Raw genomic sequence first — 16,710 nt, 5'->3', positions numbered from 1 at the left:
TACAATCCACAGCCATTTTCACATCAGTTCCTATAAAACCAGCATGATACGAGACCACACCAGCTGTTGTGGCTGGAGGCATTCTGCCTACAGAGCACAGAGAAGCTGGGTAAGCACATGCAGTAGCTATCATTGTTACATCTTTTTTCCAAGGGTGTCACAACTAGCTGTCACGGATTCACAGGTCCAGTGCTCTCGAACAGCTCTGGAACAGCCCCTGGGAGTGTCTCAATCCTTGTATTTCCTGCCAGTGCCAGCGTCTAGCTAGCATGGATGGAGGTGAGCCCTTGCTCTGCCTTCAGTGTACCTCCTCTCTACCTAGTGCTGCTGGCTGCTCTTTAATTCCCACTGACCTTGCACTCAGGGATCATCAGAACTCTGGCTGCCTCTGAGCTGGCGCAAGGTTCTTCTTATACCAGAGCAGCCAGAATCTGGCTCTGAAATTGAGCAGATTTTGGTCTTTAAATCAGTCTTTTAAAACAGAACAAAGAACGTTTAAAAAAACTAGAACCAAGTTTTAGAGTCTGTTCTAATCAGGAAAATGGCTACCCTTTGCAGCTGGCTCCCTCATTAAACTCAAATGGATAAGCAAGCCACATCAACTTCAAAAGTGTCTGCAAAAAAATCAGAGCAGCTTAGAGCTGCAGTGCCAGCATGGTACAAACTGCCCGAGATTTCAGAATCCTGAACTCTGAGGGGTTTTTATATTTAATTAAAATAAACTAAATACAAAAAAACCCATACAAGGAAGTTATTATGGAGTAACTACATGCACATTTCAGCTATAGGCTATTTTGTTTAAGCCTTTCAACATTCTGACAGAAAATTTTCATACGAGTAACAAGACATATTTTAGAACTTGTGTTATAAGATAACTGCACTTCTCTGCTGCGACAAGTACTCCTCTCATTTGTATACCTCAATGAGTCTGAAGGATGCTGTGAAGCAATCTGAAACACTAACTATCATTGCGTTGCTTTACAAAGTATATAGTCTTATTTTGCAGAAGAATCTCAAGGGGGGAGATAGTAAATTATTAACACCATAATGTACAAGCATACATTATGTACAAGTAAAGGCCCACTGGGGCTAAAGTTAGTGACATTACATGAGAAGCATAGTGCTACAATAAATGTGATTTAAGAAACAAACAAAGAAGAAGAAAAATAAAAAAAGAATGAGCAACTGAACAAGGGGGGGAGCTGGAAAGCCATCAGGTACGTACCTCCTAATGCAGAATAAGCAGAGACAGCCAGTCACAGAACAGAAAGGTGATAGGTCATAGGCCATAAGGAAAACAAGAAGGCACATTTAAACCACTCATTAAAAATCATAGCCAAAACCAAACCAACAGAAACACACAAATAATATGGAAAAATGAAGACATACAAAAACAACTATTTGAAAATAAATGCATTGCTTTTTGAGCAGAAAACTGAGCTGAAGTGATTGTACAGTTTTCTGGAATGGTTTCACATAGATTTGTTATTTTTCAGTCACTGGGATTTGTAAAAAGTAAATGGAGCTTCCTTTCTGCTGCCGAGGTTTCAGTTCTCACGTACCAGAAATCAAACTCCACTTCAAAATTCAAGTGACAAGATTACGTCTCCTTTTTATACTTCTCAGAATTAGCAATTACACAAAACAGTGTAAAGAATTTATTGATTTTTAGATCATATGTTTTTAAGCAGGAATTATTACTAATTTAATCCTATTAGATTTACAACAAAGCAGTTAGCAAGGAAAGCGGCGTACACATCACTCACACACAAAGCAAAGTATTATAGAAATTGCTCTTCTACTAACCTAATTTCAGTAGCCAACCTTCTCTGTCTGGATTAAAAAATGTATGTGTTAGATCATTTCCATCATCTTCTGGAATTTTAAATGGCTCATTTTTAATACTTTCATACAAATTCTGGAAGAAAACAAAAAAAATTCAGCAATATGTACATCAGATAACCAAGAGATTCCATTCTCTCTGACTACTTATATACAAATGAACTAGGAACATCTCCCAGAGAAACTGGAACCATTCCTCCTCTAAGCAGTATTCACCACAGTCTACAAATAAAGTAAGTTAAAAGCAGATATAGTTTCTTTGCAAATAAGTGTCCCCTTTTGAAGATTTCCTGTGTATTTCTCAGTAAAGAAATAGTTTTCTTAAGAAGTTTGACACTCATTTTTTCCAGAGCTTTCATATTCTCAATAGTTTTTTTCAATACAAGCTTCACTAAAAAAAATTGTTTTTGAAAAATATTAGACATCACTAACTTGAACATCTCAATAAAATGTTTGACATCTTTGTATCATTACTTTTCTTCCACAGTATGTTATGATGGTCATCTTTGGATCCTCAGTGATCTCTACTATTTTCCCCCCTTTATTCTCCCCACACTCAACCTTATGTTGAATAGAGCAGATTCCAATCAAGACAGACTGGCTGTAGTGATATATCCAATCAACATTGCTCAAAAAGCCAAAGAGGTTGCTTGTTGAGTGAAGCAAGGTGTTTCTTCCTCTGAGTCCCTCAAGAGGCTGAGGTATGTCGCAAGCTCATGGTACTTGGTTGTCAAAGCTGCATCACACAAAATGATCTTGAGACATTAATTGACAGATTGGTCAGAGAATCGTTGCACTTGCTTCTAAGCCCCAGTTCAAAAACCACAAGGTTCCACTTGGTCATCTTAATGCGACTTACCCGTAGCAGTTCTTCTGGAAGGTCCCCACCTTCATTAATGCCACGATTCATAGATATAAACCGCTCCACTGTTGGTTTATCTCTGACATTATGGTTGTGTAGACTAGTATTTAACATAATGATTGCAAATGATAGCACATAGCATGTATCTGAAATAACATTGAAAAGGAATTACTGCTGTGTACTGTATATACAGTAGCCTGTAAAAGAAACCCCAGGAAGTTCTGAATAGCAAAGTAAAGGAATTATGTGTGTCCCCACCTCCCCCCCGCAAAAAGGATTCAGATCGGGGGAAAACTTTTGAACGCTCCCTCTAAACACTGGACCTGTTAACATTCAAACATGTCATCCATCAGCTGAGAGTTTGTATTTGCTTTTTGTGACACAAACCATGTAGGTTATTTGTGCACATTTCATCTTCAAACATATTTGCTCCAGGTTACTCTCCCCCCACTCCACCCCCCCTTGCTCCTTCAACACTGCACTTGGTTTGTAAATCTGTTTTAAAGGGTCCAGGTTTAAATGTTCGGTTATTTTCCCCTCTTTTTTTTTTTTTTGGCCAAGTGGTTCTCCTAACGTTAGTCCCTTCAGTTTTATTTTTAACGTGTTTTACTTTTGCATTTATACTTCAGACATCGGTGATGAGGCATTACATTCTGGCATTTGCAGAAACTGGTCCCCAAAAATCATCTCAGAAATATTGCTTATTTTGATGCAGCAGCATTTTGCTGTAGCATCTTCTACCTTTCAGTTTGTATGATATGTTGCACTTTATTAATAGTTTATTTAAACCATTGTTTTAACACTGCTAGGAAGAAAGATGTTTTTGATCCAATCTTGCACCTCTTACTTAGAAATAAGAAGTAGTGCAGGATTAGGCTCTTTGTTTTGCCCACACCTCAGAACGTTCTTGTTTTTCATTTCACATATTGTCTTAGGCTGGACTTCCAAGTTTGCCGCCTTCTCTTTGAATTCAAGACAGTTTAACACATGATCTGATAAATTATATACTAAGGTGATTCTGATAGAAAATGTATCATGACTAACCTGTAGACTGAAAGACTCCAGGATTACAAAGGCAATAGCGTGAAGCAAAAGCTTCCATCATACGGTCAATTTTCTGAGCCTCTCCTGGAAGTCTGAAACTCCACAGGAATTGCCTATAAAAGGGAAGTATAAACACTTCAGTAAAATAAGATCCATTCCAATATTTATACATTAGACATATATTGGCAATAATCAGCTTCTAAGCAGAAATTAGTAATTTGTAAATAAAATGAGAAGTTATTTTAAAACAAATCTCAAAATTTAACTCATAAACAATTAGAAAATATATAACTCAGCACTCAGCTAACAGCAATGCATGCTCACAGATAACACAACGTATTCTGACAAGCCCACATATTCTGGTACAAATTTTGCAATTCTCTCCTTTTCCATGTTGTCAGAAGCGGGAAATACATAGGAGACCATGCTTTCTAACTAGCTGTACCACAGTGCTTCTTCACTGCTAAAAGAAGCATATTCTTCTCAGGACTTTGTTGAAAGGAAAAGAGGGCTGTATTATACACAATAGCCCAGAACCAAAATAGGTGGACTAAAACCCAATATCTTCATTTGAACCAACCAGACATAATGAGTCAATGCTTGGGATAGCGAGAGCCCTTCTTGACTGGGATGGATAAGGGACAGACGATGCGATCATGGCCAGATCTTAAAAAGGAAATGTGACCTCTCAATATCACTGCAATGGGATTTAAATTCAGATATAGGAAATAAAGTGTTCCTATTACAAGTATGAAATAAAAGTAGGTTTTGCCTTCTTCTTGGATTGCCCTTAAAAAAAAAAAATCGAACTGACAGGGATATAAAGCTGCAATAAAATGTTAAGCAAAATGATTGCAAGAACTGATCTAAAATTAAAAGAACTGTAGATTACAAATGGTCATTAAAGTAAGATCCAAAATAGTATAGAACAGCAATATTGGCATTAACACAGAGTTTATAGGAAAGTGATGTTCTCAAATGCTATACCACATAAAATGTTTTTCACACTTCCTGTTGGCATATCAGTTTAGGAATTATTATTCGTGTTTTTAAGTCCAACCATCAAAGCTACAACTGTAAGGCAAAGTTAGGGCAGACAGCACAGCCTCTTGTTTGTGGCTTTACTTCTTTGAAGCTAGCCAGCTGAAACAATTTCACGTTCTTAAAATAGAAAAGTAAATACGAGATCCACATCCATAAGATAATGACGTCAAAAAAGAAACCAAGGATTAGGTACAAAAAAGTGCCAGTCTAAAAAACACTTCCAGTGACTGATATTTTTACAACACTTCTGTATAGAGACTGAATCTCCTTTCAGGAGGGATGCCCTGTTGACATTTTAAACATTAAGCTTCCCAATTCATGAAAGTGAAGACCAAAAATATTTGCAAGCAAAACAGAGTATCTTAGGACATTTGTAATGGGTCACAGAACCTTTCATATCCAAGCTGCCAGTTCTAAACCACTCCAGATCAGCAGTGACTGAAAGAAGTTGCCTAAGATTACAGTTTGATAGCATAAATGAAATTAATTTTAATGGTTTAAAGCTCATTCCTGGTGGACATATATCTCAACACAAATGGCTCCTTACTGGCAGTCTCAGAGAGAATGCAGAGTTGACTGGGCATGGAGAGTGAACTAGCACTACCTATATGCTGCACCTCTTCAGTGCATGAAATGAAGAAATTTCATCTCAGAACCAGCAATCCAACATTTGCCATGTGTTCTAAAGAGAGCTGGTCTGAGAAACTTGGATGGAGCCATATTTTGTTGAAATATGCAGTTTTGTCAAAATGCTTCATGAAAAGGAACCAATTTTGCACAAATTTTGTTTACAAAAACAAAACAAAAACAGGAAGAAGTCCTGACAATGTCAAAGAGTTAAAATCAAAATAAACCTTTCAATTTGTCTAAATGAAGTATTTTGAACAATCTGAAAAAAAATTCTTTCAAAGGAATTTTCCTTTGGAGAATTTTTAAATTTTTGATTTTCACTGAAATTTGGAATGAGGCTAAATTTCAAAATCTTTAAATTCTTCACACAGCTCTAGTACTAAATTAACTTACAGCATATTTTAGGTGCAGAAACCAAGTGAAAGCAAAAGCTTGCCAGACTAATATAAAATAAGAGAGAACATTTTAGGTAAAGGATGCATGAAATCAAGCAGCTTCCTAAACCATATTGTACTATAGTTGTTTTGTTGTTGTTTGTTCATTTGTTTGTGTTTGGTTGGATAACTTTATGGATTTGGTACAACATAACTGAAGTTTTGCTGCAATAAATCAATATTGGTCAATTTTAGTATCTTCCACAGCCTTTCAGTTTCACCGATAATATTCAAGATTTGTGAAAACTCAAGTGAAAATAATACTGCATATATAGATAAGTCACTTTTCAGAGTAACAGCCGTGTCAGTCTGTATCCGCAAAAAGAACAGGAGTACTTGTGGCACCTTAGAGACTAACACATTTATTAGAGAGGATAATGCGCTAATAAATTTGTTAGTCTCTAAGGTGCCACAAGTACTCCTGTTCTTTTTGCAGATAAGTCACTGTACTCCCCACGGTTCTATATGATAAAACATAAATGTTTGCATTCCCTGTATAGCATCTAAACTGAATTTTCATTCTCTGGGAAACTTCTGCTCTCAATTACTCTGGATTTACATTGCTGTCTCTCCATTGGCAATTAGACCAAGCAAAGGTGGGTCCCGCTGAAAAACTATTTGACCGGTCCTAAGTACAAAGCTTGTCTCCTTCCCACATGCCCCAAACTGCTCTGCCCGAACAGCTGGATATGGTAGGGGAAAGCAGGAGGAAATAACTGCAAATGGTGCACTTCTGGAGGGAGTTAAAAATCGCTTATTCATTTGCATCTTTTAAAAAAAGCCATGCCCACATTCACATTGCTAGGCCATTTATTAACCAGGTGTTCCTTTCTACAGTACCTTCCCCTTTGCCACATTTTATTCTGTGTGCTACACCCAGCTGTTGCATCTTGTCTTCAGATTATAAATTCTGTAGTTTTTTTTTTAAACTATGTTTGAACACCTCCCAACACAATGGGGCCCAATCCTGATTGAGGATTTTGGGAGCTACTATAATAAAATAATTAACAGCAGCAGCCTGCGGAAGAGTGGATTGAGGTTTGCTATTAAGAGGCAGGAGATGGAAGTATTGTGTATTCCAGACAGAACCATGGAGTCAGAGGAAACCTCCTGATTCCTCAGGCAGCTCAAGTTATCACCACTACAAGCCTTAGTCAGCATAAAGCTGCTCTTATGATGCACCACATGAGAATGTAGCATGTGTAGGAAAGACCATATCAACATTTTAACCTATCTGTTTTGGGGTGGGAGCCCCTTCCGGCTACAAATTTGACAGCACTCTCTAAACCCTGGCAATTCATTGAAATTAATCTGGATTTACACCAGGTTAACAACCAAATTCAAGCACTACATATTTTAATCTATCTGCTGCCAACCTGTGAAAAATAAGAAGTCTATTATTTACTTAACAAGAATAAATATGTTAAGAATTTAATTCTGAGGTGGTGGGAAGGAAGTGATGGGGAAAAGTAGAAGCAATACTTTGCTTTGACAATATTCTCTTTACAATGGAATCTAATCACCAATTCAGAGTCAGGGACTTTTTTGCTTATCTCAGAAAATTTGCACATGTGAGCTATTTGGCAGGCACATCAAGCATCATTTCATGGAGGATAGGTCCATCAACAGCTATTAGCCAGGATGGGTAGGGATGGTGTCCCTAGCCTCTGTTTGCCAGAAGCTGGGAATGGGCAACAGGGGATGGATCACTTGATGATTACCTGTTCTGTTCATTCCCTCTGGGGCATCTGGCATTGGCCACAGTCAGAAGACAGGAAACTGGGCTAGATGGACCTTTGGTCTGACCCAGTATGGCTGTTCTTAGGTTCATCTGAAACTGGTCTTTGGCTCTTTGCATTTGTGTGAAATCATTAATTTCACGTATTAAGAGTTCAAAGGCAATGTATATGCAAACAAGCAAAAAAGAGTGAAACATGAAGATTTGTTTACTAACAAGATACAGAGTAAATCATACATTCAAGTCAAAGATCAGCTACTTGAGTGAATCATCATCATCTATATACTTAGATTTAATTAAATATGAAGTTTGAGAAAGACAATTATAATGCACTCACCTTAAGGCTTGTACAAGATTGAGATCAGCAAACTCATGGAGTTCAACAAAAGCCTGAAGAACTTTAATATTAAATTCATCTCTGAGGGAAAAAAACCAAAATGACAATAGAGAATTACTACACCAAACCATAAACTTAAAGAACTGCTTCCTATTAATGCAAAAGATAGAAAGAAAGTAAGAAACTAACCAGGCAAATAGAATCCATCGTTAATCAAATGAAGCCATCATTAATATTTCTAACACATATTTAGCTTTGGGATATTTTAAGTGCAAGATTCTTCTCCCAGTTTTGCTAAAATGAAATTTAACCTAGTAGGACTAGAAAGTGCTGCTGCTGCCATTAAAAACAGGAGCTGGCAAGAGCCTGTCACTCTACATTGATTTTAACTCTTTATCTAAATGATCTTCAAAATGACTCATTCTCTTTGTTCAACAGTTATTGTTGCACCTGTCTTGAAATGGGAACCTCAAGCAGTCTGGATAAATGAATGGAAAGACTAGAGAGTTTCATGGTATCTTGTATATGTTCAGCTATAATCCTTTGCCGAAATGCTATTTTGTAACTTCTTACAGCAATATTCCCAGAGAAAAAACGGTTACTAACACAGGCGCCGGCTTCCTCCTTTCCCTGGGGGTGCTCAACCCCTGCTCAGCCCTACACCCCGCCCCTGCTCCATCCCAGGCCAGGCCTCCACTCCACCCCTTCCCCCAAGGCCCCACCCCGCCTCTTCCCACCCAGTTCTGCCCCCTCCCCCAAGCGCACCCAGTTCCTACTCCTCCCCCTCCCGCACGTCGCGGAACAGGTGATTCCGTCGGGCGGGAGGTGCTGGGGGAGGGAGAGGGGAGCTGGCTGCCAGTGGGTGCTAAGCACCAAGCACCCACGAATTCGGCACCTATAGTTACTAACCTTCCATAACTCTTGTTCTTCGAGATGCATTGCTCATGTCCCTTCCATGCTAGGTGTGTGCGTGCCGCTTGCACCATTGCCGGAGATTTTCCCCTTTGTGGTATCCATTGAGCCGGCTCTAACACCCTCTGGAGCCACATGCTTATACGTCGGTATAAGGGGCTCCACTGGCCCTGCACCATCTCAGTTCCTACTTGCCATTGACTCTGACAGAGGGGTAGGAGGGTGGTCATGGAATGGACATGAGCAACACATCTCAAAGAACAACAGTTACAGAAGGTTAGTAACAGTTTTTTCTTCTTCAAGTGCTTGCTCATGTCCATTCCATGCTAGGTGACTCACAGTCAGTACCCCAGGAGGTGGGCTCGGAGTTTACAGACATGCTGATTGCTACACTGCTCTTCTGAAACTGGCACTGTCTCAGGCCTGCTGGATGATGGCATAGTGGGACGCAAAGGTATGCACCGAAGATTAGGTCACAGCTCTGCAGATGTCCTGGATTGAGACCAGCACGAGGAATGCTGTTGACGAAACTTGGACTCTCGTGGAACGAACGATTACAATGGAGGTGGGATATTCACTTACTTGCAGCAAGCCTGAATAGAAGCAGCAGGGCTACTAACGGCTTGACAGGGGAGGCCCCATGAGCTTTGACAGGACCAGGTTTAAGTGCCATGGGGGGGGAGGAGCTGGTTTGCAAACTTGAGGATACAGTCTTTCCAAGCCCTTGAGAAATCAGACCGTTATTTCCTGTACCTTAACAGATGAGAGAGCCAGGTCCTGCTGTTTTAAGTGGAGCAAATAGTCCAAGATAGACTGAAGGGAAGATCGAGATGGAAAGAGATCACATTCGGAAGCCCAAAAAGCAAAACATTTCCACTTGCCCAAGTAGGTAGCCTTGGCGGAAGACTTTCTACAACTTAGCAAGATCTGCCAAACCTGTTCCAAGCAGGGTTGTTCTTCAGGGTTCAGCCATACAGCAGTTAGATGCAGGGAGGCGAGATTCAGATGAAGTAACCGGCTATGGTCTTGTGAAATCAGATGCAGACGGAGCGGGAGAGAGTGGAGCTGCCACCAAGAGGTCCAGGAGCATGCTGAACCAATGCTGGCGCAGCCATGCTGGTGCTCTCAAGGTAACTCTTACCTTGTCCAGTTTGATTTTTAGAAGAACCTTTTGAACCAAGGAAATCAGGCGAAAAGCGTACAGTAGGTGGCCAGCCCACAAGAGCAGGGAGGCATCCGAGAGGGAGCCTAAGCTGTGCCCACGCAGCAAACAAGACTGCTGACATTTTCTGTTCTGCCTGTTGGCGAGCAGGTTCACCTAGGGAGGCCCCCCCACTTTTGGAAGATGAATCTGGTGACCTCTGGGTGAAGGGACGACACGTGGTGAGAGGAGAAGGATCAGCTGAAGTGATCCACCAATACATTCCAGACTCCCGAGAGATGTGATGCCTTGAGATGGAGTGTCTCACACAGAAGTCCCATAGGTGGACAGCCTCCTGACACAGGGCCAAGGATGGAGCCCTTCCTTGCTTACTGCTATAGAATATGGCCACTGTATTGTCTGCCAGGACTTGTACCACCGTGCCTGAGATCTGGGGAAGGAACAGTTGGCATGCTAAGCGAACCGCCCTGAGCTCCCTGATGTTTATGTGCAGCGAGAGTTCTTCCTGGGACCGAAGGCCCTGAGGTTGTTGAGGTGGGCTCCCCACCCTAAGTCTGACGCATCTGAGACTAAGGATACTGATGGTTGTGGGGTAACAAAGGGCACCCCCATCATTGCCGACCTGGGGTCTTTCCACCAGTGCAGGGAGGCGAGGGCCTGTGAGCACTGAATTCAAGTGGTGTCTGCTCAGGGAATAAACTGATGCTAGCCACATCTGGAGGGGTCTGAGTCACGTATTGAACCATGTAAGTACAAGCCACCATGTGACCCAGTAGCCTGAGGCACACCCCGAGCTGTTGTGATTGGGTGGGCCATGACTTTGGATATCAGGTCTGACTTGGTCTGGAAACGGGCTTCCAGCAGGAAAGCCTGGCTTGGATCGAGTCGAGCACCGCCCTGATAAATTCTATTCTCTGAACCGGGACAAGAATTGACTTCTACTTGTTTATCAGCAGGCCCAGTGTCCTGAAGGTGACTTGGACTGTGCTAATACTGTTCTGTACTTGAGCCTGTGACCGACCTTTGATCAGCCAGTCATCAAGGTACAGGTAGACTTGTACCATTTGCTGCCTGACTAAGGCTGCTACAACCGCCATTCACTTTGTTAATACCCGTGGGGCTGCCAATAGACCAAAGGGGAAGGCAGTGAATTGAAAGTGGCGCTGACCCACTATAAACCTGAGAAATCTTCTGTGGCCACGGAAGATAGAAATGTGAAAATATGTCTCCTTTAAGTCAAGGGCAGTGTACCGGTCTCTTGGGTCCAGGAGGAAATGATGGAGGCAAGGGAGACCATGTGGAACCTCAATTCATTAAGGTATCTATTGAGGTGCTGCAGGTCCAAGATAGGCCAGAGGCCCCCTTTGGGCTTTGGGATTAGGAAGTACCGGGAGTAGAATCCCTTCCCTCTCAAGTCTTGAAGAACTTGCTCCACAGCCCCTATCAGTAGGAAGGATTGCACTTCCTGGACGAGGAGATGCTCATGATAAGGGGTCCTGAAAAGGGAGAGTGAGGGGAAGTGGGAGAGGGGTGAGTAGAAGCCGCAGGGTATAACCAGCTGTCACCGTGTTCAGGACCCAACAGTCTGATGTTATGAATGACCATGCCAGGCTGAAGAGATAGACAGTCCGAAAATAAAAGGGGAGGAGGATTTGAAACAGTGATGGGTACAGCGCCCTCGGGTGCACCTTCAAAAGGCCAGCTTGGGTCCACCAGAGTATCTCTGAGACCCCCACTGGGAGGCTGAGTTGGGCGGAAGTGGTTGGTACCATCTATAACCCCTCTCTTTTCTTGGAGGCACCAAGAACCAAGGAGACTGCTGGGGCCTAAAGTCCTTTCTGGAAGCAGACAGAGTGTACAGGCCTAAGAAACAGAGTGGCCCTTGAAGCCAGGAACAGCACCTCAAAGTGACTGCAGAGGCCATGGTCTGGGCCACTGAGTCGGCAGCGTCCAGAGCCACCTGGAGAGAGGTGCTGGACTCTTGGGGCAGGGAATCTTTGCATTTATTCAGGGAGTCCCATAGATAAAAGTCCTATCTCCCCAGGATTCTTCTCTTGGCAACCACAGGGGAGCGGCACCCGCTTCTGCCTCCATACAGTGACAGGCTCCAGGGACTGGTGGTGTCCTGGAGATTGGGACACTGGGATCCCCTGTTCCCTCCTGCTTCCGGACGCCGGAGCTGGTAGGTGTCCCATTGGCCTTGGTGGGACCGAGAGAGAGAGAAGGTCCCTAGCCACCTGAAAAGCCTCTGGAGTCAATGATACTGTCAGTCCACAGGCACCGTAGTGGTCTCCTGGTCTCAGCAGAGAACCCTGCACCAGGCTTAATGCCCTCAGCAGAGTTGATGGTGCCGACATGGGTCCAGGGGCAGAAGAGTGGCCAGGCCTGGGTCTCACTCAACTGCCTTCTCCTTGCTTCTCTCTCGGCCCACTGCTTCTTATGCTTCTTCCTCCGCACCGAAGATGGAGAACAGCGCCAGGAAGAGCTCATTGCCGTGGGAGTACTTCGCAGCGACACCAAAGTACTCAGCACCGAATCGGAGAAGCTCGTCTCTGAGACAGGTCTGAGAGTGGCTTCCCTGGGGATAGCCTTCAGTCTGATGTTCCCGTCTTTTTTGGTGTGGGGTCTGAAGTCCCAACAGACTTGGCTCTTGTCCTTCGTGTGAGTTTTGCCCAGGCACTTTAAGCACCTGGAGTGCAAGTCACTCACGGGCATAGGCTTGCCACAGGCGGCACAAGGCTTGAAGCCTGGGGACCGAGGCATGCCCGGCCACTGGGGCAAAGAAGTCCCTCACAATAGGAACTAACTAACTAACTAACTAATTAATTAACTATATATATATATATATATATATATATATATATATATACACACACACACACACACACATATACACACACACACACTACTTGAAATATAGACACTACACTATGATAACTATGAATGTAGAAAAATGTTTAAAAATCACTGGGAAGAAGCCTTTCCAAAGCAAGAAGGATCGTTCCAGCAACCGTCATGGGCAGTAAGAAGGAACCAAGTGGGTGCAGGGCCGGCAGCGCCCCTTATACCAGCACATAAGCATGTGGCTCCTGAGGGCGCCAGAGCCGGCCCAACGGATAACACTAAGGGAAAAATCTCTGTCAACAGTGCAAGCGGCGCACCCACACCTAGCATGGAATGGACCTGAGCAACCACTCGAAGAACAAAAAAACATTACTATGCTTTCTTTAGCAACAGCACACTAGAGGGGGAAAGAGTCATGTTCCCCCCCCCCTCATCCCCTTCTCCTATAGGACAGGACCATCACTGCCAAACTGTTAAATCAACAGCTATCAATAAGGCCTGCTCCCTAAATACAGACCTAAAAAGGAATAATAAAATACCACTTGACGCGTACAGTATCCTTAGTCCATTCTGAGAAATCACTGCACTGAATGCTTCTTTCCCAAGATCACGCTAAAAACATAATAGGTATTGAATTTAATTTCCCCCTGTATGTCCCTTAAACTTCTAAACAAAACCAAAGTTAGAATGAGTTTAAGTAGGTAATATGTATGCAATTTTTGAAATGCAAACAGAAATTTAACACAACAAGAACAACCTGGGTCCACATGCAATTTAATGTCAATACCAAACCTGACAGTAGTGTAGTCTATATCTAGGACTTTGGGGGTAGAGGGAGAGGGAAAATCAAGTTGTGGTGTTGTTTACCTCCTTCCTCACCAGTAATAGTAACTGACAACAGTTTTAGGATGGTTCAAGGGACAGAACAGAATTCACTTCACTTTTGCATAGCTGAACTGGCACAACATTGCTAAGAGAAGTAAAAATTTGATTACATTAGTAAAGTTAGATGTACACAGCAAGCAGAAATGTTGCATAAAAATTAGCTTTTTTAATATCCACATTTCTGACTTCACGCTGGATATTTTCCATGGTTTTCTGGCCAAATATTAGCCACATATCATTGCAGTCATATTTTCAGGTCTTCTCATGTTTTAATTGCCACTCTGTAGATTGACACTAATTTCTGAGTTGTAATTTGACATTTAATGTTAGTTACTAAATTAGTCTGCAGTTAACTGTTCAGAATTCAAGAAGATGGAAACTGAGTTGTGTAGACACAGTATACTCACACAACTGAAACCAATGAAATTTTAGGGATTAGTTAGGAAGAGAAACAGCACGGCTTGATTTTTTTCAGATCCTAGATGAAGACTGCAGTGTTGGCAGGTTTGGGATGGGAAGAGGTGGGAAATAATCTTTTGAATTGTAAATTGAGCTAGTTTGCTATGATCCTGCAGACACCACCTCATGAAAATAATCACAGTGACTTCAGTGGCACTATTGATGTGAGCAAGGACTAGCTGCATGACTAAGGGTTTGAGGATCAGGCCCTGAGAGGAAAAAATATTATTTCAAGATCAGATGCCAGAGTGAAAGAGAGAAGAAACACGGCTTACTTTACACAAACTCTATTGTAATTATGGAGATAAGTTAATAATGCATAGTGGAGGTATAGCGATCTATAAAAAACAAAAATCTACATTTTCATTACTTGTAGTTGAAATATTCAAAATGATGTTTGGATTGTTTCTCAGAGGTCTAGTTCTCGTGTTTATGCAAAAAGTTGAAATTCCTACATACTGTGCACCATGTTACAGTATAAACTTTCATTACACCCACTTAACTCTAAGGGCCTATAGTGAACTGCAAGCTAAAACCCCAATCCTGTAAATAGATTCCATGTGGGCTTAAGGGTGTTATGGCAGAGAAGATCAGTTTACAAGAGTAGGGCCCAAGTGACTAGGCTATTAAAACTCTAACTGGCATCTGATTTTGATAAAAAATACAGGCAAGAGTTATGTCTGTAGTCTTTTCAATGAAGAAAGAGATTAGTTTACAGGTTTTACCAGTGATACAATTTTGCTGCTGAATTTTTTTTTAAACAAATACTTTCTGTACTGCATTACAATTGGAGTAATCTGCATATTTATTGTGCTGTACATGATAAAAGCTAAGATGCATTCTCCCCTTTAGGTACCTACTTAATACCCATTAACGTTAATAGGATGTATATGTGCAGGGAAGAAGACAACACTAAATAAAAACAGCTGACTATCATTAGTCTAGGCACCAACCTTTTGAATGATGAGCAATTTTCTCATCATCTAGTTACTAACATCATGAAGCATTCTTTGTCTGGGCAGATCATTAAGAACTACTACAAGATTGTTGAAATATGATTCTGAAACCTTCCAGAAGTTTATGACATTAAATCTTGCACAATAACCAAATCTAGAAAAACTATTTTATTTTTCAGAGCAATGAATTGTGTAAGCAATGTGTGATATTTTCATAATTCATCCATTTTTAAAAAAGCTTCTTATAGCACAGTGCTTTTACTTCCCAATATAACTTTTATAACCCTCAGGGTACAATGTACCTCATGCAGCCAGTGAAGGTGAGAGAGAGACTGATAAAAAGTGTAATTCTCCACTAGAGCAATCAAGCGATTAAAAAAATTAATCACGATTAATCGTGATGTTAAACAATAATAGAATACCATTTAAATATTTTTGGATGTTTTCTATATTTTCAAATATATTGATTTCAATTACAACACAGAATACAAAGTGTACAGTGCTCACTTTATATTTATTTTTATTACAAAAATTTGCACTGTAGATAACAAAATAAATAGTATTTTTCAACTCACTGAATACAAGTACTGTAAAAAATAACTGCATTAAAACAAGAACAATATAAAACTTTAGCACCTACAAGTCCACTCAGTCCCACTTCTTGTTCAGCCAATCGCTCAGACAAACAAGTTTGGTTACAATTTGCAGGAGATAATGCTGCCCACGTCTTGTTTACCATGTCACCTGAAAGCGAGAACAGGTGTTCACATGCACTGTTATAGCTGGCGTTGCAAGATATTTACGTGCCAGATGCACTAAAGAGTCATATGTCCCTTCATGCTTCGACCACCATTCCAAAGGACATAAGTCCAGGCTGATGACGGATTCTGTTCGATAACGATCCAAAAGCAGGGCGGACCATTGCATGTTCATTTTAATTATCTGAGTCAGATGCCACCAGCAGAAGGTTAATTTTCTTTTTTGGTGGTTCAGTTTCTGTAGTTTTCACATCAGAGTGTTGCTCTTTTAAGACTTCTGAAAACATGCTCCATACTTCATCCCTCTCAGATTTTGGATGGCACTTCAGATTCTTAAATCTTGGGTCTAGTGCTGTAGCTATTTTTAGAAATCTCACATTAGTACCTTTTTTGCGTTTTGTCAAACCTGCTGTGAAAGTGTTCTTAAAACAAACATGTGCTGGGTCATCATCCAAGACTGCCATAACATGAAATATATGGCAGAATGCGGGTAAACCAGAACAATTCTCCCCCAAGGAGTTCAGTCACAAATTTAATTAATGAATTATTTTTTTAACAAGCATTATCAGCATGTCCTCTGGAATGGTGGCCAAAGCATGAAAGGGCATACAAATGTTTAGCATAGTTGGCACATAAATACCTTGCAATGCAGGCTACAAAGGTGCCATGCAAATGCCTGTTCTCACTTTCAGGTGACATTGTAAATAAGACGCAGGCAGCAGTATCTCCCGTAAATGTAAACAAACTTGTTTGTCTTAGCGATTGGCTGAACAAGAAATAGGACTGAGTACACTTGTAGGCGT

The 16,710-nt window shown here is 41.4% G+C and overlaps 1 protein-coding gene across 2 annotated transcripts in view; it reads right to left on the bottom strand.

The window, feature by feature from the left end:
• Positions 1-16,710, bottom strand: part of CYTH3 (cytohesin 3) — a 94,831-nt gene that overhangs the window by 16,855 nt on the left and 61,266 nt on the right. For both annotated transcript variants that reach the window (XR_008446443.1, XM_054041629.1), the window contains exons 6-9: positions 7,932-8,012; positions 3,749-3,861; positions 2,702-2,850; positions 1,807-1,918 (exon numbers count right to left, since the gene is read on the bottom strand). Coding sequence is in view for 1 of the 2 variants with exons in the window: in XM_054041629.1 (XP_053897604.1) it covers positions 1,807-1,918; positions 2,702-2,850; positions 3,749-3,861; positions 7,932-8,012 (455 nt within the window). In the remaining variant the exon portion in view is untranslated. The remainder of the gene's footprint in view (positions 1-1,806; positions 1,919-2,701; positions 2,851-3,748; positions 3,862-7,931; positions 8,013-16,710) is intronic.

The sequence above is a fragment of the Malaclemys terrapin genome, chromosome 10, assembly GCF_027887155.1.
Source record: "Malaclemys terrapin pileata isolate rMalTer1 chromosome 10, rMalTer1.hap1, whole genome shotgun sequence".
In the NCBI taxonomy this organism is placed as follows: Eukaryota; Metazoa; Chordata; order Testudines; family Emydidae; genus Malaclemys; species Malaclemys terrapin.
The sequence above is the reverse complement of the archived record's forward strand: the minus strand, read 5'-3'. Positions and strand labels throughout refer to the sequence as shown.